The sequence below is a fragment of the Bubalus bubalis genome, chromosome 3 (assembly GCF_019923935.1).
Source record: "Bubalus bubalis isolate 160015118507 breed Murrah chromosome 3, NDDB_SH_1, whole genome shotgun sequence".
In the NCBI taxonomy this organism is placed as follows: Eukaryota; Metazoa; Chordata; class Mammalia; order Artiodactyla; family Bovidae; genus Bubalus; species Bubalus bubalis.
In genome coordinates, this window is record NC_059159.1 from 130,671,855 (window position 1) to 130,695,616 (window position 23,762).

Genomic DNA, 23,762 nt, shown 5'->3' on the forward strand with positions numbered 1-23,762 from the left:
GATCTTTTCATATCAAATCTCCCCATCCAAGAACATGGAGGGGATCTGGGATGGGGAGAGAGAATGAGTTTTAACTGTGGGTCGTGTGGTGGGCGATAAGTGTGGTGAGGGTTAAGTCTGATTTTATCACATTCCCCCAGGCATTCCTGGGGTGATAGTGTTTGGAGCCAGAGTTCACCCCCATTGCTCCTGCGTGCTTCATAGCTTCAGTGATATCTGACTCTTTGCAACCCTCTGGACTCTAGCCCACCAGGCTCCTTTGTCCCTGGGATTCTCAAGGCAGGAATACTGGAGTGGGTTGCCATGCCCTCCTCCCGGAGAACTTCCCAAACCATAGATCGAACTGGCGTCTCATGTCTCCTGCATTGGCAGCAAGTTCTTTACCACTAATGCCACCAAGGAAGCCCCCATTGTTCCTAGTTCACTCCTGTTACCTGAGATTTTATAAGAGACGTTGAAGAATTCTATCAGGACACACCAAACATATGATCTAATTTCAATCATCTCCTGCATGTAGAATTAAGGATTATAATTGTCCAGTGTCAGGGACATCCCTCGTGGTCTAGCAGTTAAGACTCTACCCTCTAGTGCAAGGGGTGTGGGTTGGAGTCCTCGTTAGGGAAATAGGATCCCGCATGCTATGCGGAGTAGCCAAAAAAAATTTTTTTAATTAAAAAAAAAAAAAAAGAACTGCTGAGTGTCACTGTGGGGAGTAAAAACACAGGAATAAAAGTTTCAAGTGTAGTGGGTGCTTCCTACCCACTGAGACTGGGGAGGGGGCTTACAAGGAGGGACTGATCCCCAGATGCCCTGGAGCATGTGGCTGGGTTCAGCAGTTTGCAACTGTTTAACATGAGGACTGGGATCCTAGGACACTGACACCAAAGGGGGTGTGCAAAATGGGTTTTAAGTTTTCAAATTTAGAGAGAAGGGTTTTAATGGACAGTAGAGATGGGCCTCAGCAAGACATTGAAATCCAGGAAATGTCCCTCTCATGTCTTTTATGTAGGCCCGTCCCCCCATTCATCTGAGCCTCCTGCAGACATATGAAGCTCCTGCTGGAGTTGGGCAGGTCATATTCCAGCCACCAAACAGCTCAAGATGCTCAGAGGCAGCAATGACTCTCTTCTCTCTGTGCCTTTGCACATGCTGTTTTTTTCTCCTGGGTTATCCCTTTCCCCTTGGCTACCTGTCATCTCTTGTCCATTCTTTCAGACTTAACGCAAACATCCCACTGCCTCCATGAAGCCACCCTGACCCTTTGCTGTACACCAACAGTCACTGATGTTCAGCCACCCTCCTGGGAGTGCACCTCTACCTGCTACATCCTTCACTTACTATGCCCAATGATATGCTTCCAAGAAGTCCCCCCATTAGACCCTGAGTTGCTCCAGAGCAAGGACTTCCTTTGCATTTCAGGGCTGATGCTGGTGGTAGTTTAGTCACCCAGTCGTGTCTGACTCTTTGTGATCCATGGACTGTAGCCCGCCAGGCTCTTCTGTCCATGGGATCTCCCAGGCAAGCACACTGGTGGAAATGTGTTGCCATTTCCTTCTCTAGGGTACCTTCCTGACCCATGGATCGAATCCAGGTCTCCTGCATTGCAGGCAGATTCTTTGCCAACTGAGTCACCAGGGAAGTCCACATTTCATTGCTGGACACATAGAAAACATACAACATATGTCTGGGAAACAATGGAAACAGTGACAGATTTTATTTGGGGGGCTCCAAAATCACTTCAGATGGCGAAGGCAGCCATGAAATTAAAAGACATTTGCTCCTTGGAAGAAAAGTTATGACCAATCTAGACAGCATATTAAAAAGCAGTGACATTACTCAGCTAACAAAGGTCCGTCTAGTCAAAGTTATGATTTTTCCAGTAGTCGTGTATGGATGTGAGAGTTGGACTATAAAGAAAGCTGAGAGCTGAAGAATTGATGCTTTTGAACTGTGGTGTTGGACAAGACTCTTGAGAGTCCCTTGGACTGCAAGGAGATCCAACCAGTCCATCCTCAAGGAAATCAGTCCTGAATATTCTTTGGAAGGACTGATGCTGAAGCTGAAACTCCAATACTTTGGCCACCTAATGTGAAGAACTGACTCATTGGAAAAGATCCTGATGCTGGGAAAGATTGAAGGCGGGAGGAAAAGGGAATGATAGAGGATGAGATGGTTGGATGGCATCACTGAGTCAATGGACATGAGTTTGAGTAGGCTCCAGGAGTTGTGATGGACAGGGAAGCCTGGCATGCTGCAGTCCATGGGGTCACAAAGTGTTGGACACGAATGAGCAACTGAACTGAACTGAACAAAGTGATAAGCAGGAGGCCTGGGATTCAAATCCCAGCCTCTCTTAGCCTGGAGAATCCCAGGGACGGGGGAGCCTGGTGGGCTGCCGTCTATGGAGTCACACAGAGTCAGACACAACTGAAGCGACTTAGCAGCAGCAGCAGCAGCCTCAGTTTCCATGCCTATAAAATGGAGCAATCTCATAGGAGCCTGAGGGGTTCAGTCCATGGGGTCACAAAGAATTGGACACAACTGAGTGAATAACACACACACACACACACACACATCATAGGATTGCTATTAGGACTAAGGAAGATAACCCATGTAAAATGCCTGAAAGGCACGGAACTAATGCTGGCCACTATCACTGCCATTAATGAGATTTAAATTGATGAGGTTTGAAGCTTGAATTTAATATTAAAAAGAGGAAGGATCCAGGGCTGGGCTCAGAGTTGCATTTTCTGTAGCTCCTTCCACCCATTCCAGTAAATGTTCCTGCTCAAATAGAGGCCCAGACATAGAGAACAGGCTTATGGACAGGGCCAGGAAAGGAGAGGGTGGGCAAATTGACAGAGTAGCGCTGACATATGTACACTACCGTGTGTGAAGTAGATAACTAGCGGGAAGCTGCTGTGTAGCACAGGGAGCCCAGCTCAGTGCTCTGTGATGACCTGAAGGGGTGGGATCGGGGGAGGTGGGAGGGAGGCTCAAGAAGGGAGAGATTTTTGTATACTTGTGGTTGACTCATGTTGTTGTACAGCAGAAACCAATGCAATATTGTAAAGCGATTATCCTTCAATTAAAAATAAATTTTAAAAAATGTTCCTTCTCTAACTGAGGTGAGAGCTTAATAAGCCGGGCCCCAGCAATGCAGACAGACTCAGAGTTTCCCAGACTAAGTGTCCTTTGAAGCAGCTGCCGCAGTGACAGAGTGGTGACAGAGAGCTCCTGAACTACCACAAAGTCTCCGAAGTCTGGGTTAGCGTCCCGGTGACAGGCAGGGCCCAGCAGGGCAGAAGCACAATTGCAGCTCCGTGGGTTTTCCAAGCCTTCGTCAGAAATGCTTGCTGAACAGCAAATCCCAACTTCACATACGGCCCCATTGGAAAAGCGCTGACAAAGGCCTGGTTATGTAACTGAGATGGCAAATCATTAACACAAATGCTCCCCAACAGAAGCGAAAGAAACACCCCCTAAGGCCCAAGTCATTCTCCAGAAGGAGATCACACAGAGAGTTGCTTGCCTGGCCCAAGTATGGAGAAAGGATTTTCCTCCCCAGAAAAGACTTCATTGAAAACCTTCAGAGAACACCCCGCCAAACTCAAGGAGCCAGGCCAAGGCCTAGGGAGCTACCCAGGGCCAGGGCTGTCGAGTCTTTTTTCCTCCCTGGGAAGGCGTGGGGAGAGGCCAGGTGCCAGCAGGAGTTTACGGGCACCAGGCACTCGCATGTGGAAAGGGGATGCCCGTGCTACTGGAGGGCCCACGGGGCACCTTTTTAGGCAACTCTTCCTTGGGCTCCCCATGGTCACCACACAGCCAACTCTGGATAAATGATGTTAAAAGAATATATTTCTCCTACATCTCAAGCTCTGGGTCCTCAGGAATTTCCAGAGGACCAAGAGAAGAAGTGGGTCACCAAGGCACAGGAGAGGGTGGTGGGCAGATCACCTCCCCCTAAGCAGACCCACCTGCCTCCTTGACTTAGTCAATTCCTCTGCTTGAGTCCAAGAGACATGTTTCCTTCGGCTAAGAGTTAACACCCAGCTCCCAGCCATGTGGATTTAGTTCCCACATAGATTATAAATTGGTGAGGGCTTCATTAAAAGCCGCTGGATAAATAGGCTATGCTTTAAAGGCCCTTAAATGTGAATCTAATTTTATATTGCTCTTTGAGTTGGGAAAGTTCCTAAATGTCAGTCCATGTGTGTGTCCAAGCGGCTGCCCTTAATGGAGGCTCATGTAGACATGATACACCTTCAGGGCAAAATTCAGAGCCTTCACGCCACACACCATCCCCTGCCTCCACCCAGCCACACAATTCAGGCTGTCTGAGCTTCTGACTTTGAACCCAGCCCCAGAGAAGAATCAAGGCCTTCAGAGTGACCCCAGGTCTCCCCCTGATGCCATCCTCCTATATAAGCCACGAGAAGGTGGCCTGACCAAAGGCCAGCCCCCGTCAGCTTCTGCAGGCTGGACTGGGTCAGCTTCCACAGGCTGGACTGGCTGGGACTCAGGTTCTGATCTTCTTTAGAGCAAACTTCAGACGTGGTGCCAGCTGCTCAACACAGCCTCTGGCGCCTTCCCTCCAGGCACGGGGCAAAGAGCACTGAACCGGGCTCCCAGCCTACAGGGCCTCTCCCAGCCCCACTACTCACTGGCTGAGGGAGCCCCACTCCATCACTTAACCCCTCTGGCCCTCAAGCTTCTCTCAGGGAATCCAGATGAAAACCACTGCCAGCCTGCTTCACACAGTCCTGTGAGGAGGAAATGAGATCAGGCTGTGAAATAGCACTTTGGAAACACAGAACTCCACGCCTATACCTCGGGTAATTACTGTAGCTTCAGGAGGGTGCCCCGAAGCCACGTGTTTGGAGGGCCCATAACCCCGGGCCAGACTCAGTCTGTTCCCTGCGAGGGTCTCTGCCTGCGGCCAGGTAGAACAACATAATGACTGGGAAGGTATCCTTGCCTGAGGTAAGGAGGCTGGGGTTTCAGTCAGCCTGGCCACCCAGCACCTGCCTAGACCCCAATTTCTTCCACTATAAAATGAGGGCCAGATTGCCTCACCTCAAAGGCCTCCCCCAGTTCTCTGTGCTACTAGATATATAGAAGTAGACTGATATTTGTCTGGACACTTTTTCCAATGGTTGTTGTTATCATTTCATCGCAAAGTCGTGTTTGACTCTTTGCAACCCCATGGACTGCAGCACACCAGGCTTCCCTGTCCTTCACTATCTCTCGGAGTTTCCAATGGTGTCAGTTTATTCCAGGATTTGCAGAGCCAATGAACCCAGCACTAGGTCAGGGAGTCAAGATGACCCAAGAGGGGCTAGAAGTCAAGTTAGAACACAGGACACATGGAGCACGTCATTCATGGTACCAGGGACTCTACTCCACTTATAAGTTTGCTGAGCGCTTCCATGGGGTCAAGGACTCTGTACACACTTTGCTTACATGGTCTTTTTGCATCTTCCAGGACCTCACAAGGGAAATTCTATGACCTCCATTTATATAAATAAGACAGTGAGAGATTAGAGGCAAAGCTACTTGCCCAAGTTCACACAGCTATGAAAGGACAGACCAGAAAACCCATGTCCTGCTTCACTCAAAAATCTATAGTCCTGAGCATAAAACCAGGTGCTTGCTGGCTCCAGTTGGCAAAGAAGGCTTTGAGGAAGAGAAATGAATAGTTATTTATATGTTCATTGATTTATGTTCCCCACCCCACATAATGCCAAGAAGCTTTTAAAGTTCTGTTTATAATAAAAGGTGTGTAATAATTGTAAAAGATCAAAGCCCAGAGAGTAGAAAGGAAAGGTGATGATACCTGACATTTGAATTATAATGTTCTGTTTAATCATTTGTTCATTCATTCATTCATCTATCCATTCAATAAGCATTTATTGACTATCTTATAAGGTACAGACCCTGTGTGGGATGTACTGAGCTGAAAGAGACCCTCCCTGACCTCAAGAAACTGAAAACTCTGTGTGTGTGTGTGTGTGTGTGTGTGTGGTGTGTGTGTGTGTGTGTGTGTGTTGTGTGTGTGTGTGTGTGTGTTGAGAGAAAGGAAATGAGACAGTCAGCCTTACAGTGTTCTCTGGAAGGAAAGCATGAACACCAAGAGCATGGGAGTCAGCTTCTTTCCCAGACTTGGGGAGTCAGAGGTTTCCTTGAAGGATGTGTTGGAGATGTTGGCAAGTCCAAACATTTCAGACATCGTAACTCCTAAGCATGAAATTTAATTGAGTTTTCTGGCAACCAAAGCAGAAAGGGGAACTATGATCTATCCCACAGAAGTCTAACATCAAGGGAGGCTTCACTTCCCTGTACTCAAGCCTAAGGTCATCTACATCCATGTTCTAAGGACATGGTCTATAAATGGCAATGTCTTCCAGAATGGGTGTGCAGACACTGCAAACCTCCATCAAGTGGCTGTGACTTGCAGTAATTCCCCAAGAGAGCCTAGGACACTGGACCACCCACTAGTGCATACGCTGGAGCAGGAAATCAGACTAATGCAGTTGCCCTATGTGGCTTTCCAGTTCTCCAACTTGGTGCGGCAATTGAGCAGAAGGATGTAGGAGTGGGCAGTAAGGAAAACAGGAAGTGAGAAGGGAACATGTTTTTGTTTTTTTGAGAGCCTGTTATGTACCAGGCCCTGAACTAGGTGCTTCATCCAATACTTCAAAGTGAGTTCTTCAAAGTGAGTGTCACTTAATCCTGTTTATAGGTGATGAGTTGAGTCACATAGAGGTTAGTGTCTTCCCAAGGTCACATTGTGGCTTTCCTGTTGGTTCAGATGGTAAAGAAGCTGCCTGCAATGCCAGAGATGCGGGTTCAATCCCTGGGTCAGGAAGATCCCCTGAAGAAGGGACTGGCTACCCACTCCAGCATTCTTGCCTGGAGAATTCTATAGACGGAGGAGCCTGGCAGGCTACAGTTCATGGGGTTGCAGAGTCGGACACGACTGGGTGACTAACAAAGTCACACTGCTGGAGTTCACTGCTGAAGGCCTACAAATTGAGCTGGCCCTGCTTAAGACAGCCATTTTCTTGAGTTGATCACCCACAGCTCTCAGCCACTGTTCATTCTAGATTGCCTGATCACCTGGTCCAAAGCACTCACCTGATGGAAGAAGAAACTGGGGCTGACAGATGCAAGTGACCCAGACCAGGAGGGGACCACAGTCTTGCTTGCCTGACTCCCCAGCAGATAACCTTCTCCCTTATACCTTTTCTCTCCCAGCCTTGCTCATCCTGGCAGAGCCGCCAGCCAAGAGCCCCCACTAACCACTACTTCTCAGTGGTAAGATGCTTGTTAGGACACTGCCGCCCTTTGCCTGCCCTCTGTCTCAAAGACATGGCCACTTTTTGTAGCCCAGAGGGCCACACATAAAATTCCTCAAAGAAGACATCCAGGACCCTATCTAAAGGGAGATGGTGTCCAAAAATCCCATCCATCTTTTATCAAGAGACAATCCACCAACCGCGGGGAAGCCAAGAGCAATGAGAGGGGGAAACCCTTCCACCCACCTCCCCTGTGGATGTTTCTCTCTTCCCATACACTCTGACTCCAACTTCTCTGAGTTCATGTGCGAACAGCTAATGACATGTTAAAAAGCCAAATGAGGGACTTAAAGAAATTCACTAGTTGCAAATTATCACAGGAAGAATGCCTTCACAGGAGCCATGGAGGGAAATGGCACCTGGCAGGAGGGTAGGCATACAGGCAACAGGACCCACCGGCTGAATGGGCTTCCCTCCAACAGCTGCCAGGACTGATCATGGTTCCTACGGTAACCTGAGATCACAAGAAGCTGCACGGATGCAGGGCCAGGCCAAAGAGGCTGTGTTCATAGGGGTTGGTCATTTCTCCGTCCACTTCTTCGATTAGCTAGTCAGTCAGCTTCCCATGAAGAAACTCAGGGTTTGGGTTCAGAGAACTGTGTAAGAGTAAACAATTAGACCCAACATCTGTGTTCTGTCAACAAGTAACTTCTACCTGTGTGCATATATATATATATATATATATATATATAGGGATATAATAAGGGATATATATACAGGGAAATAATAAGGGGTATATATATATATATACAGGGATATATATATATAGGGATATATATATATATATATAGGGATATATATATATATATATAGGGATATATATATATATGGCTTCCCTGCTGCTGCTGCTGCTGCTGCTAAGTCGCTTCAGTCGTGTCCGACTCTGTGCGACCCCATAGACGGCAGACCACCAGGCTCCCCAGTCCCTAGGATTCTCCAGGCTAGAACACTGGAGTGGGTTGCCATTTCCTTCTCCAATGCATGAAAGTGAAAAGTGAAAGTGAAGTCGCTCAGTCATGTCCGACTCCTAGCGATCCCATGGACTGCAGCCCACAGGGCCGCTCCGTCCATGGGATTTTCCAGGCAAGTGTACTGGAGTGGGGTGCCATTGCCTTCTCCGATGGCTTCCCTAGTGACTCAGAAAATAAAGAATCTGCCTGCAGTGCAGGAGACTCATATTCAATCCCTGGGTCAGGAAGATCCCCTGGAGAAAGGAATGGCTAACCACTCCAGTATGCTTGCCTGGAAAATTCCATGGACAGAGAACCCCAGGCTACAGTTCACAGGGCCGCAAAGAACTGGACATGACTGACAGATTAACACACATATATATACTCATGTATGCATACCCTGGGGGCCCCTCACTGCAGAACAGGAGCACCAGAAAAAGAAAACCTATATGATCCCTTAGTCCTGAAACCAGCAGAGCTGATCCATGGAGCTCCACTAAGCACTCTTTTAAGTATAAAATCATTCTTTCTCTCTCTCAGAAGTCACTCAGTCGTGTCTGACTCTTTGCAACCCCATGGACTGTTCCCCACCAGGCTCCTCCCTCCATGGAATTCTCCAGGCGAGAATATTGGCCAGGGATCGAACCCAGGTCTCTCTCATTGCAGGCAGACGCTTTAACCTCTGAGCCAAATTAGCAAATATTAAAAGCTTATTATTAGCAAATAATAAAAGCTTAAAACTGGCCATTCCTGGTCTGTCTCATGTGTCTTCAAAAGTCAGCATCTTTGTGACATGTGACCAGAAGGAGATGGAAGAACTTTGGCCTCTGACCCCTGACTCCAACCTCCAACCAATACTCCTCACTCTCCATCACTGATGGCTGAGAGGACAATTATCCTATGAAGACCACTCACCCAAATGGAGTGAGCAAGTTATGTTTGCTTGAGTGAGCTAGTTACTTTGTGAAAAGCAACTTTTCACCAAGTTGTGTTTGTCCATCAGAGCGCTTTGGAATCTTCCCATTTCATCATCCTCCTGGGATTATATCTATTTCCTCCCCATTACCGGAGGCAGCTGTTGATCTCAGTTCTAATGGTCTGGTGATTTTCAACAAGCTCCTTGTCCACCTGCTGATGGCCTTTCTCAATCACAAACCTGAACAAGCAAGACTGGGTTTTCCCCTTATATTATCAGTCGCTCCCACTTAGTAAATAACCTCCCTGTTCCCCGCCTCTCCCTCTCTAACCAGGCTCCTCCTTAACCCTTCCATGCACAGGCAAGTAGGTGCACTGGGTAGTTTTTTGCTTACTAACTTCCCAGCTTATTTACCAAAACATCTGGCCACAGTGAAGAGCAAGCATGCACTCTTGGTGCAAATTCAGAAAGAGACTTCTGAAAGTCTGGCTTTTGCACTGGAATTGTCATTTTTTTTTTTACCTAGGAGTGTGAACCTGGGTAAAACAGGACACTAGGTTATTCAAAAAGAGAGGATGCAAAAAATCCAGATGACAGTCAGCTTGATGATAAGATAAGTTTCCTGAAAGGAACTCAGCTGAACTTGTTTAAACAGATGTCCGAGTCTCCATCCACTTCCAAGAAGCTCTCCCAACAGGGTTCCCTTCAACCCCATCATCAGTTCCAACCAGGCTGAGATCCACAGGGCTTCGATGGCTAACTCTCTTTGTTCCACCCACCAGAAGGGAGTTTAATAAGCAAATTAACTCTTAAATGAGATCTTAGGGTATGTAACCACCTAAGTAATTCTTTCAAATTGTGGTGCTAGAGAAGACTCTTGAGAATCCCTTGGACAGAAAGGAGATGAAACCAGTCAATCCTAAAGAAAATCAACCTTAAATATGCATTGGAAGGACTGATGCTGAAGCTGAAGCTCCAATCCTTTGGCCACCTGATGTGAAGATCCTACTCACCTGAAAAGACCCTGATGCTGGGAAAGACTGAGGGCAGGAGGAAAAGGGGGCAACAAAGGATGAGATGGTTCGATAGCATCACCGACTCAATGGTCATGAATCTGAGCTAACTCCAGGAGACTGGGAAGGACAGGGAAGCCTGGCATGCTACTGTCACGGGGTCACAAGCACTGGACACAACTTAGCAACCGAACAACAACAGTAGTATAATCCGTCTGAAGGTGGTAAGTGCTTTGGAAAAGTTGGGAAGTCCTGAAGTAGGGGGCAGGGAAAGTACCCTGGACAGGGAGGCTCTCTTCATTTGCTGACATCTGAGTGGAGACCTGAAGGAAGGAAGCGGGGGAGAGAGATAGAACAACCCCTGCAAGGACCCTGAGGTGGGAGCCAGCCAGGTGTGGTCAAAGAACAGCATGAGGCCAGTCTCTGAAGCAGAGTGGGCAGGGAAGAGCAATTGGAGGGGAGGTGGGAAAGGCAGCCAGGACAGACCTCATCAGCCTCCCAGGCCATTACAAGGGCCTCACCTACTTTACACATCATACTGCATTTGTTAAGCAGGACTCTATAGTTTAGATTTTTTTATTCATTTAGCTGAGTCTCCCTTAATTCCCCAATTCAGACAGTGAAAAATCTGCCTGCAATGCAGGAGACCCCAAGTCCATCCCTGAATCGGGAACATCCCCTGGAGAAGGGAATGGCTAACCACTCCGGTATTCTTGCCTAGAGAATTCCATGGACAGACGATGGGGTCACAAAGAGTCAGACACGACTGAGCAACTAAGACTTTCACTAACTCCCTAATTAATTCAAATAAGAGGAATTTGGTCCCAGATTGATGGAGGGATGCAAGAAAATGCATAATGAAATCTGAAGAGGCCAAAACTGGTGGGGGATGGCAGTACCTGGACAAACTACAGGAGTGAGGAGGCTGCTGAACGTACTGACGTCAACCTCATAGTTTCTGCTCTCAACTCCACTCCCCATGAAAGGGAGAGGACCCTAAGCAGGGACTGGACCAGACAGTGAAATGAAAGTGAAGTTGTTCAGTCGTGTCTGACTCTGCGACCCCATGGACTGTTGCTCACCAGCTCCTCCATCCATGGGATTTTCCAGGCAAGAGTAATGGAGTGGTTTGCCATTTCCTTCTCCAGGGGATCTTCTCCACCTGGGGATCAAACCCAGGTCTCCCGCATTGCAGGCAGACGCTTCACCATCTGAGCCATGCAGATGCGATGGTAACGACAGGGCAGCCAGTTTAGGGACTTTGCGTGGGTATGGTCCCTTGCGATCCTGCTCAATTGCATCTGGCCACTGAGAGGAAGAGCAGCCTGACCTGAAGCAGAGGACTCTGGGAGAGAAGGCATCACCTCTCCAGGGTCTGCAAATGCTGAACAAAAACACCCTCACCAGAAGGTGACACTGGAGAAAGCCAGCCAGGCAGAAGGCTCAAAAGAAGGAGGATAAAACCAGAGTTCCTGGGAGAGAATGATCATGATTCCAAGCATGTGCCCAGTGGAGTTCCTAACAGGACATGGCCACGGGGAATCAGCTAACCTCGGACACAGCCAGAACCCAGAGCTCACATCGGTGGTCAAAACCCCTCACCTACCTATCAAAGGTAGAGGAGTTGCCTCAACAGTAAGGAAAGGAGTTTAGAGGCCACAGCCCCGGCCTGACAAAGAGGGTGGAGAGAGAAGGGGAGCAGATTTTCTAGGGAAGCAGCCCCCAGGGTTGGAAGTTAGAGGTCCTCCAGACGATGAACAGAACCCGAGGGGATCCCCAAGAACACCCATCTCCCACTGGAAATCAGTCACATGACCAGTTACACTTGTTCAGGGGGACACTCGCAATCCTCCCACTGTTCTGAGATGTAGAGTCCAGAGTCCAAATGGAGATGCCCAGGACAGGGCCAGACTGAGCTGCGCCCCCGATGCCTGGGGTAGAAGGCCCAGCCTGCTCTCTGAGTGGGGCCCCTTTCCCCAGACAGACTCGGGACAGATGATGGGGTGGAAGGGACGAAGTCCCACCAGCCAGCCGGTGCCAAAGAGTGATGAGGCCCACACCGCTAGCTCAGTCCCACCCTCCCCGGCAGCAGAGAGCGGCCCAACAACTCTGCTCCCCCAGACTGCCCTATCTTTTTCACAGATACCCTAGGGCTGGACAGAGAGATGCATGGGCTTGGATGAGTTTGAGGGGCTCTTGGAGGGGGTCATCACCGTCCCCTGGGATGACAGCGTCTGTGGACCATTTCTGATCATCAAGAAAGTCAGGTCTCTGCGCTTTGGGAGAAAACATGATTTCAGCAGCCCCCCAGGTAGAAATGAGACAAATACACTTTTGGGGGGCCGGCCTTTTTGTCCTTCATGTCACTGTGGCCTTGAGCTCACCCAGCTTTCTAACACAGGGAGAATTAAGAGTGATTTCAGGTTTCTGGGGCCCCTGGAAAATAAAAGGCCTTTCATCTTGCACTGAGGATAAAAATGAAGGATGGACTGGGCCCGTAGTGTCATCCTACAAGGATTTGTTTGGCCAACAAGGCTGGACTCTGGTTTGAAATGCAGGAGAGTGAGAGCTACGGCCTTTATTTTAAATTGTCAACTTCCCGAGCATGGGTGGGCAGGGGATGAGGGGAGAGAGGTCAGCCCACCAAGCAGGCTTGGAAAAAAATTAAGGGGGAGGTTTTCCTGAAAGCCTGTCTTCCGGGTGCAAGAGCTTCAGCACTTGAATCATGCCAGCCCTGGTGACTCCGCAAACTCCTCCTGCAGAGATGTTAGATGAGGATTACTCACTTCCGCCCAGTGGGTGGTCCCAGTGGAGGAGGATCTGTCACCTCTGACAGCCCAGCAGGACCCAGGTCAAAGTGGTGACTCAAGAGCGCCCTCCCCAGGAAGGGAGGCCAGGGCCGGCTCCATGGGTGTTCCCCCATGGGTGTGGACTGTCATCTGAAAAGAGGGAATGAGGCAAAGCGTGAGGGGCACCACCATCAGCCATCCCTAGAATGAGCCCCAGGCAGCAGTCTGCAGTTCTGCATAAGATGCTTGGTGAAAAACTGGGGCAACCAAGCAGAGTGGCGGTGTTTATTGAAAGAGAGATGAATTCCATCTCCTTCCAAGTTATTCAGCGCCAGGCTGGTGAGTTCAGAAATAGCTGGCAGTCATAGAATCACAGAATCCTGTTGTGGACGGGAACCTCAGAGAGCGGTGCCTCTGACCCTTCCCTTTGTAGACGAGGAAAGTGGGGCCCAGCTGGGTTAAGGGACTTGCTGATCGCCGTGCAGGGGCTCTTGGGGCCCTGCTGCCCTGCTGGGCCTTCTCTGCATTCTCGAGTGACCTTCTCCCCTCCCACCCATGGAGCAATAGCTTCCCTCGCTCTGGACCCCAGGTCCTGCTCCACCTCAGATGCCTTCCTGCAAACCAGGGAGTGATGCCCCCTCCTGAGGGTCCAGTGGGATGCTTGGGTGCATGAATTAAGAGCAGCTGAAGTTCAAACCCATAGACAAGACACAACCTCAGAACAGTCCATGCAGCTGCCTCGCTCCAGACCACACCTGCGGGTGTATGACCCACAGGCTACCTGGATGATTCCTCATAGCCCCTGCCCGAGGTGGGGCCTCTCCCCTAAGCATCCTCTTCGGCAGCTCACCTGCCTCCACCTCCCCATCACAGTGGCAACCTGCCCTGTCTTCCACCCACCTGAGGGTGATTAAAGCCCCATCATCCACTTCACTCCCTGCCACTGAAGCCCTGTGGTCAGACAGCCTGGGATTGAGAGCTTGGGCTCAGAGGTCATCTAGAACACAGTGGGCAAACGGCAACCCAGGGGTCAGTTTCAGCCTGGACCTGTTTCAATGAATCCAGTTTGATTGGAGCACAGTCAGCTCCATCACTTACATATTGCTACTGGCTGTTTTCAAGCTACAATACAATGGCTGAGTTGGTAGTTGCAACAGAAATGGCATAGCCCAAGAAGCCTATTACATTAATTACTTGGCCCTTGATAGAAAAAGTTTGCTGATCCCCAATCTAGAGCAACCTTTCTGAAGCTCAGGGAAGCTCAATGACTTAGCTAGGTGAGCCAGAGTTAGAATCCAGGTCCCTGCACACCCTCTCCAGGAATACCCAGACTTCTGGAGGATAGAATATGGACTTGAATTTGTCCTCAGACTCCCTCCATATTGACAGCCCTTTTTTCCTACAGGGAAATCACAGGCAGATGGTTCTGCTCACAAAGCATCAAGGTGCTTTGACTCTGAACCCATTCCCAAAAGCTAGAGTTGAAAGTCTGGGGCTCCCACTCTGCAGTGAGTTCCCAAGAATCCCTGGGAGCAAAGCCTCTCTGGTCTGGCCTTGGGCCCCATCAGGGACCCCATGCCAGCCTGCCTCCTTCAGTTTCCAAAACACTGTCCTGGCAGGGTATTCCATTCAACCCCAACCTCTTAGGAGGCAGGGCTACTGGCTGCCTTACACAGATGAGAAACTGAGGCTTAGATTGAACATGGCCACCCATTTAGTGAGCAGCACATTTGGAATTCAATTCAAGGTCTGCCTCAACGTATCCTCTTTCTGATCCTTGAGCTGCGTGGCCTCTTGAAGGCCTGGTGGAGAGAGCCAGGCCCAGCTAGAGCCTGGGGATCAAGTCCTCGGAAGGCCTCGCAAGAGCCAGGTTGGGTTTCCTGGGAAACCTGTGCTCCAAACAGGGCCTGGGGTGCAGAGAACTAAGGTAACAGTTTTGTCTCTAATCTCTGAACAAACAAGGGCCCAGCCATGAGGCTCACACACTAGGGGCACCCAGGGCCAGGGCATGGCCCCCTGGATGCCAAGTTCTCTGAGCCTCTGAACCAGCCTCCTTGGATTCCCCACCACCACTTTGGGTCTCTGCTGGGCCTTTAGCCTGGCTGAGTGGTCCTAGCTGCATTGAGAGGAGGGCAGCAGGAGCAAGAGCCAGGTCAGAAGCTGAGGTCTGGGTTCTTAGCAGAACCAAAATCATCCCAGGTTGGAAGCTTCCCCCAGGGGGAAGAAGCATCTTTATGGGTTTCAGTCTGTATAACACACTAGACCCTAGAAAACAGAATAAAATAGGCTTCTAAATGGATGCATGCCCCGGATCAGGAAACCCCATGAGACTAATGACCAAAAAAAAAAAAAAAAAAATCCTTATTTTATAGACTTTGCTGACTCTGGAGTATAGGCACAGTGGGCCTATACATCATGTGTTTGACTCCCCAAAAGAACCCTAGAGTAATTCTGACTCTCTGGTGGTGGCCCCTACCAATCTTGCTTTGATCTTTCCTGCTTCTCTTCCCATCTCTGCCCCCCAAGCTTAATCTCAATGTCTAGGCCCAAATGTCTTAATGTTACTAAGATCCATTCAAATCATTAAACTAATTAGCATTAAGATAGTAAAACTTTATTCTTCACAGTTTTATTTACATATTTTTAGAGGGTCATGAAGAACAGGAATTGTCTCAGCCAAAGGAATGAATGTTTAATGGTAAAATTTTAGCTATGGGATACCTGAATGGGGAGATGTTTTAAGTCACAGTAAAGCTCTCCAGCCTCTATTCCTCCTTCATAAAGGCACCTCTGTTTCCTTTGGGGAAATCATCTCTCCCCATGATGCAAGGGCTTATCTCCCATTAAGGATGCCAGAGTGAAGAACAGGGAAGCCTGGGATACTGCAGTCCATGGGGTTGCAAAGAGTTGGACCTGAGTTAGCGACTGAACAATGTGACACCCAAGAGGGGGCAGGAGATAGGCGCAGGGCCCCAGTTCAGCCAGTTGGATGATGGTTGTTGTCATTCATCACAAAGGGGGCAGCACTCTGACCTTGTAGATTCTGCTTTCTGTCCTTTCAAATGTCTTTTGGTTCCTGCCCAAAACTTCTTGGGTCCCCCACCCCCCGCCCACTCTGTGGCCCACCTTCCCCAAAGGCTTCTAAGTGAACCAGTCTTTGCTGTTTGCAAAGAACATGGATTCCCAACTGAAGGGCCATTCCACCTTGCTCTACCCACAGGAAGGCTAGCGGTAGCTGGGGAAGAGGGCAGGCTGGCTCATCGCCCCTCCATCAGAGGCTGGGACCCAGGAGGCCAGGTCCCTGCCTTCACAACCACGTGAAAAAAACAGGAGTTGCCACAGGAAGACCAACTGTGCCACCTCACAGGGCCAAGCACGCATCCTTAAAACAAAAACATCCACGGGAAGTGACATCAGGCTGTCTCCCATCCTCCATCCCCACGGCTACTTCCATTCTCCTCCAGTTTGGGACCAGCAGGCATTGGCCTGTTCAGGACGGGAGGGAAGAGATGACAGGTGAACAAACCAGTAGGCTCAGCACAACCAGGAACTCAGACCCAGGGAAAGTAAAATCGTGTCCATGCAGAGCCCCAGTACCTGCCCCGAGGACACACAATGGACAGACACACATGTGCACACGTGGACACTCACGTTCTCCCAGGGCTCCCCAGGAAAACAACAGAGACGTTGGCACCGGGCCAAGAACAAACCAGGGGAGGCAGCACATCCAGAGTGAAGCAGAAGGCAGACTGCTTCCTAGTACGTTTATTGGAGCCTCGGCTACGCGCGATACCAATCAGGAACTCCCCTCCACGACCCCGTCAGCCCGACTGGGGCAGAAACACAGGGAGCCCACCTCCTTTTCTTCCCCCGTTATAGACAACATTATTAAAAAAAATAAATTTTACAATAATACATTTTCGCTCATCTGTTAGGGTATTATTTCCATAGGTTCTTAAAAAAAGGAAAGGAGAGGGAACCACACGATATATGTAAACGGATGTGTATATACATATATGTTGAGAAAGGAGCGCGTTATGTACATACAGAGGGCAGTGGGCATTTGTCTCAGAAATGAGAAGAGAGAAGGTGGGCGAGTGAGGCAGGGAGGAGAGTGATGGAGGGAGTCGCAGAGACCAGAGTGTGGTGCCGGGAGACGGCCCACGGTGGTCTCCTCAGTCTCAGCGCCTGGCCCCTCCCTCCAAAGGGAGACCCACCGAAGGGACCCACAAGAAACCAAGGGAGTGGACAAGGAATCATTTCTCTCTGATTTCAAAGGAGGTTCTTTGCCACCAAGGAGGAAGAAGCCGCCTTGAGGTGTTCCCAAGTTTTGCTCCCAACCCCCAGCAGGGTCTCCCAGGCAGGTTGGGCTCCACAAGCCTCCCCGGAGCTGCCCAGCCCTCCCCTCCATACTACAGTGGGGATCAAGGGGAGAGCACCACACCCATCCACAGGTCAGATCCAGCCCTCAGAGAAGGGAGGCGAAATAAACTCCATCCTGGAAGCCAAGTAGAGGTGCTGACGGTGCCCAACTGGACCCCCAGGGGCCAGCCTTGCTGCCCTGCTGCCTGACGCCCCCCGCCAGTCCCCAGTAGGTCCCCTTACTGAGGAGCTTGAGAAGAACAGCAGCCATCCTGGCCCCGCCCATGTCCCTGGGCAGTAGGGGTGTCGTCTGGTCTCATGTCAGCAGGGTCCAGAGAGGAAAACCCCCAGAGAAAAGTGAAGGGCATCTCTAGACCTGCCGTGTGCCCTACTCGACACGGGATTTCCCCGGCCAGTGGGGCCTCTGGGCCAGCTCTCAGGCTGCCCGCCTGCTTGTCTGTTTGGTTTAGAAAAACCTCCAAAGAAGAAACCTGGGAGGAGACAGATTCAGAGACAAAGTGGGAAAAAACATCTTTTTTTTTTTTTTTTTTGCGAAGTGTGTGTGTGTGTGTGTGTGTGTTTCCATTTTGTCAGGCGGGTGTTCTCATCCGTGTAGCTTTCAGAAATCTCCCGATGGGATCCCCAGAGCCTACAAGGCCAGCTTCAGCATCAGGAAGGATGCAGCAGTCAAGGCAGCCGACGGTCTGGCTCTGCGGGGGCCTGAGTTAGGTTTGATCACCCTTTTACTCCCTGGGATGATATTGGTTGTGAGCTGCGGCCAAGCAGGAGAGAGAAGCAGAGAAAAAGACAAATGAGTCAGTAGGGCTGGGCTTCCCTGGTGGCTCAGATAGTAAAGAATCTGTCTGCAATGAGGGAGACCCAGGTTCAATCCCTGGATGAGGAAGATCCCCTGGAGAAGAGTTAGGGTTAGGGTCCCCGCAGGAGACGCTGCATGGGAAGGAAATGGCAACCCATGCCAGTATTCTTACAAGGGAAATCCCATGGACAGAGGAGCCAGGTGGGTTACAGTCCATGGGGTCGCCAAAAGTCGGACACGAGTGAAGCGACTTAGCATGCACATAGATATAGTCCTGTGCTGGGTCTCCCTCAAGGAAGGGCCCAGGTCCTTTTCCATCTCTCCACCTCTGTGGAGTGTCCCAGAACCAGCACAGAGCAGGCTGCTGGGTGCACATGTCTATAGAGTCAGGAGGAGCTTGCCAGGATCTCGCCTCAGAGCAGCCTGAGTAATTCCCTCAAGAGACAAGGAAAAGCCCTGGCAGTAACTTCTACACCCATCCTCACCCCCCACAGAGTGAGCGCCCACCCTGGTTCAGGCAGCCTGGAAGCTGAGCTAGCCCAGCCTGTGTTATGGAATCTGGGGGCTCCAAGTCCAAGCCTCACCTAGAAAACAACCCCCCTCCCTGCTCAGCCCCTGCACCCACCCCAACTCTGCCCCTCACTCACCTCTGTGAAGCACATGCTTAACTCTTTGGAGTTATTGGCCTTCAGCCCCTGCTCCTGTGGGAGAGAAGGCACTAGTAAGGGTGGGTCACATGGCTGGGTCTCTGGCCAGGCTTTGTCCCCAGATTCAGATGGGATCCCACATTTCGCAGCCGTGCCATCCACTGCTGGCATCGCAGGGTACACAGAAAGAGCACTGGCAACACAGGGACCTGTGCCCTCCTCTGATACCCGCAGTGATTAAGTCCTGTCTCCTCTGGGCTCCTGAAGAAGAGAGCTCTAACTCTGCCCTCCAACTGACAGCATCATAGAGTGATAAGGTGCTCCCAGGTTTGACTACCACATTCAGAGCTCCACTTGACGAGGCAAGGACCATACTTTTTTTTTCCTTGCATAACAGCAGCTCAATAAACATTACACAGTAAGTACCCTACATACAAACAAGTTCCATTCTGAGAACACGTTTCTAAGTCCAATTTGTTCATTAAGTCCAACAATGTTTGCCTAGGTACCCAACTAACTCGGCTATGCGGTTGTTGTTATTCTTCAGTTGCAAAGTTGTGACTGACTCTTTGCAATCCCATGGACTGTAGCACACAGACTCCTTTGTCCTTCACCGTCTCCCAGAGTTTTCTTAGATTCATGTTCATTGAGTCAGTGACACTATCTAACCATCTCATCCCTTCTCCTTTTGCCTTCCATCTTTCCCAGCATTAGGGTCTTTTCCAATGAGTCGGTCATACAGTACTGTACTGTAATAGGTTTATACTTTTCATACAAATAATACATAAAAATAAGCAAACACACAAAAATAAACATTTTTAATCTCACAGTTCAGCACCTTGAAAAGTACAGTAATATAGTACAAGAGCTGGCATACAGGGGCAGGGACTGAGCGAATAGGCAAGAAGAGTTACTGCCTGCAGAAGGGTGAGGAGATGGGAGATGGTAGAAATGAAGGATCAGCAGCAATAGGAGATGGAGAGCAAGCTGCAATTTCACCTACACCTTACATGACTAGACATATGAACACACATTCACATTTTTGGAAGTTTGATACCTGAAGGTTCGTATGTAGGGGACTTACTGTACTCAGTTAACATTTGTTAACTGTCATCCATTAACAAGTCTGTGACTGAATAGATGAGAATGAATGAATGAATGCTGCAGATCAGAACTGACACCTGAGTGCCAGCTCCAGAAAGATCATGAGTCCTCTCACTGGGCTCATGGGGAAGACAGCTGTGATTGATTAGTGATGTCTGCCACTGGAGCTGGTTAGGCAGGCATCTGGCCATGGTATCAGGTGTTAGCCATTCCTCTGAAACAGATGTCTGGCACCTGGGAGCTCTGTGGTCCAGGTGAGGAATGAGAACCAGAGGGTGTGCATGAAATCAGCCTTTTGTTGCCATTATCGTAATAGTGATCCATGGGAACCAGCTGGGAGTGTGATGATTCTATCCTGGCCATTGGCTCTGGCCACCAGAAGCAACTGGAAAGCCCAAGAAATTATGCCTAAATCACTGCTTCTGGCCAGAAGTACTAATAATACCTTAAACATTACAGGGCATCTGGTCAGCTAAACAAGGCCCCAGCTGTCACACAAAGGCCCCAGCCAAGAGCAGAGTCACTACTGATGGAGGAGATGTGATCATGGTGACAATGAGCACAGCCGAGGTGGAACCAGGGACAAGACCTAGGAAGATCCTGTTTAAGACCACAGCACCAGGAGCAGCAAGTGCCAAGATCTAGCCCGGCCAAGCCACCAACCAGGGACTCTGCAGAAGGGTGTCTGCTCAAAGGCTCTACAGGATCCAGGGACTGGATTCTACTGCCCAGGATCAAGTGTCCAAGGAGATGCGAGCATCGGGCAAGGAAGAAGGGGAGGGAAGGAGCAGAGGGAGGGAGGGAGAGAGTAGAGTAGAAGGGGGAAGAGGGAACTGACAGCCGGGGGGTGGGGGGGGGGGAGCAGAGGAGGAGGAGAGGGAGCAGGGGAAGGGGAGGAAAAAGAGGGGAAGGGGAAGGAATAGGAGAGGGCCCTTCACCCCCTCCTCAGACCCATGTCATTGTGAGAAAGGGATGCCATCTCCCAGGGCCAGGGCCAAAGGACTCCAACCCAGTGTGTGGTCTCCCGCTCAGTGTGTGGTCTCTGGTGGGGCCACAGGGACTTGGTGGGGGAAGGATTGGCCCCATAAAGATCAGGACAGGACCCTCCTCAGGCTCTATCAGTGACCCACCTGGGATCCATCACCCACAGAACTTGCCCAAGCCCTTCTGAGCCAATGGCATTTCTGCCAGGCAGGCTTTAGGGTTGACTTGGCCCACAGTGAGCGTGTGCTGAGAGGCCCAGTGACACACTGGGCTTCCTCTGGCTGTCCTCAAGAACTGCCTTCATGTGCTGCAAAATCCAGCTGATAGATGCTGTCCTCAGAGACCCATCCCAGCCTTCCCCTTTTAGACTGCAGGGTCCTAAACCTTGGTGTCCCTGCTATGGATGAGCCCTGTTATCCAAGGAAGGAAGGGCCCCAGAGACCACAGCCCAAGGCTCCAGTTGGTTCAGCCACTGACCCCAGGCGAATCCCTTCATCTACTGGCACCTCAGCTTCCTCGTCTATAAGATAGTGATCTACAGTCAAGCAAACCTCACTGACCCACCGTGAAGATACATGAGACCACGCATATGGCACAGCAAAGCCAAGTATGTGTATGTGTGTGCTCACTCAGTCGTGTCTGACTCTTTGTGACCCCATGCATTGTACCCTGCCAGGCTCCTCTGTTCATAGGATCTTCCCAGCAGGAATACTGGAGTGGGCTGCTACTTCCTCTGCATAGACAAGTTAAAGCCCCCTTAACCTCCAAGCATCACTCAGAGCCAAGCGGAGCCTGCATCCAGCACACTCCCAGGACTGGGGCTGCAGGGTGAGACTGGGTTTAGGTGGTGGACTGTGGCTACCCCAGCTCTGGAAGCAAAGCCAGGGAGAAGCCCCAGCCCCATGGATATCCCACCCTGCCACCTGACTTCCAGAAAACCCAGAGAAGATAGTGAAGGCATGAAGGTTCCAGTAGCCTCCCCCAGGGGTAAGCCCAAGACATCCCCCCCATCCTCAGTCCTAGGCACACAGAACAGTGCAGGTTTTTGCTGGTCAGCCGACCTTTTCTGCCAGTGGCGGATGGAGGAGATGTAGAGCTACAGAGGTTCCACTACCCAATGGCCAAGGCTTAGGCTCAAATTCACCACCTCCCTCATCATTAACTCTCCCACTGCTCCCCACAGGCGGTTCCAAAGATGAATGAGTCACAGCCCTGTTCACAGCCCGATGAGAGAAATAAACACCCACACAGTCAACTCCATACCAGTTCAGCTAAGGCGGGGGGGAAGGGAGAGTCTGTGTTCTCCCCAAGCCCCCCCCGGCAATCACGCTGCAGGCTGTCCTCTGAGGCCACAACCCACCAAGGCCACCTTTGATGTCCATCTCAGCCGATAATCTTGGCAACAGGGAGGGAAGAGGATGGCAGCAGAGATAAGGTTCATCCTTCTAGAAATTTCTCCCACAGAGGCCCTTTGCCCAGGAAGTTGGAAGGAAACTATTGCCTTCCTCATCTTTCTGGCCACCTCTATCCACACTCCCAAAGCTACATCTGGCAGTCCCAGGGTCTTGTGGGTCCGGCCCAGGCGCAAGGGACCAAATATAGTGTTGTCTCTATGGGAAGGGCTTCCCTGGTGGCTTGGATGGTAAAGAATCCACCTGCAATGCAGGAGACCGGGGTTTGATCCCTGAGTCAGGAAGATCCCCCAGAGGAGGGCATGGCTACCCACTCCAGTATTCTTGCCTAGAGAATTCCATGGACAGAGGAGCCTGGCAGGCTACAGTCCATGGAATCTGAGCAGTCACCACCACCACCACCTCTACGGGAAAACTTCTGGCTGCAACTGGCCGATCCTGTCTCCTGCTTCTGTTCCTGCCTCCACCCTCCCCACCCCACCCCCTGCCTCCAATCTCAGTGCCCCTGGCCTCAGTGCCTCCCCTACACATGCCCAGGAACTCCTCATCCTCCCTTCCCTGCCACCTCCCTAATACAAGCCCTCCTTTCTTACTGATGACTATCGACTATCACTGACTGTCGCAAAGATCTGCTAACAGTTCCCCAGTCTCCTTCGCTTGACAATCAATCTCCACCTGCTGTCAGATTATCTTCCCAAATCACACTTCGCATCACGACATCCCAGTTCAAAAGCTCAGCAACCTCTTCACAGTCACCACTTCATCCTGCAAATCAGGTTTGACTCACCACCCGCTCCTTCCCCTACCAGAACTCTGTGTTCTCACAAACTCATGATCTGTGTTCCTTTAGGTCAGGGGGCTTCCATGATAGCTCAGTTGGTAAAGAATCTGCCTGCAATGCAGGAGACCCCGGTTTGATTCCTAGGTTGGGAAGATCCACTGGAAAAGGGATAGGCTATTCATTCCAGTATGCTTGGGCTTCCCTTGTAGCTCAGGTGGTAAAGAATCCACCTGCAATGCAGGAGACCTGGGTTCAATCCCTGGGTTGGGAAGATCCCCTGGAGAAGGGAAAGGCTACCCCCTCTAGTATTCTGACCTGGAGAATTCCATGGATCATATAGTCCATGGGTTCGCAAAGAGTCAGACATGACTGAGCAACTTTCACTTTCACTTTCAAAGGTCAGGGGGAGATGTTTCTACAAAGGGTCAGAGAATTACGATTTTAAGCTCTGCCGGCCATCACGTCCATCCCAACACAACTCTGCCTACAGCACATGGACCATATGTGACAACTGGGTGGGGCCATGTTCCGTAAAACCTGATTTATCCAAACAGGCAGCAGGCCAGACTCGGCAGCAGAGCCCCTCCTCAGCTGCTCTGCACTGTTCTGACTCCCTGCCTTGGCTCCCT

The 23,762-nt window shown here is 50.4% G+C and overlaps 1 protein-coding gene and 1 long non-coding RNA gene across 2 annotated transcripts in view; one reads left to right on the top strand and one right to left on the bottom strand.

Moving 5' to 3' along the window:
- The first annotated feature begins 10,324 nt into the window (after positions 1-10,324).
- LOC123332881 lies at positions 10,325-12,917 on the top strand. Its single transcript, XR_006550037.1, has 2 exons — positions 10,325-10,461; positions 11,386-12,917. It is a non-coding gene; the product is annotated as an uncharacterized LOC123332881 (long non-coding RNA).
- A 3,835-nt stretch (positions 12,918-16,752) lies between these two features.
- Positions 16,753-23,762, bottom strand: part of GFRA2 (GDNF family receptor alpha 2) — a 105,224-nt gene continuing 98,214 nt past the window's right edge. The window contains exons 8-9 of the mRNA XM_025281819.3: positions 18,853-18,906; positions 16,753-18,160 (exon numbers count right to left, since the gene is read on the bottom strand). Of these exons, the coding sequence (XP_025137604.1) occupies positions 18,038-18,160; positions 18,853-18,906 (177 nt within the window). The 3' untranslated portion in view covers positions 16,753-18,037. The remainder of the gene's footprint in view (positions 18,161-18,852; positions 18,907-23,762) is intronic.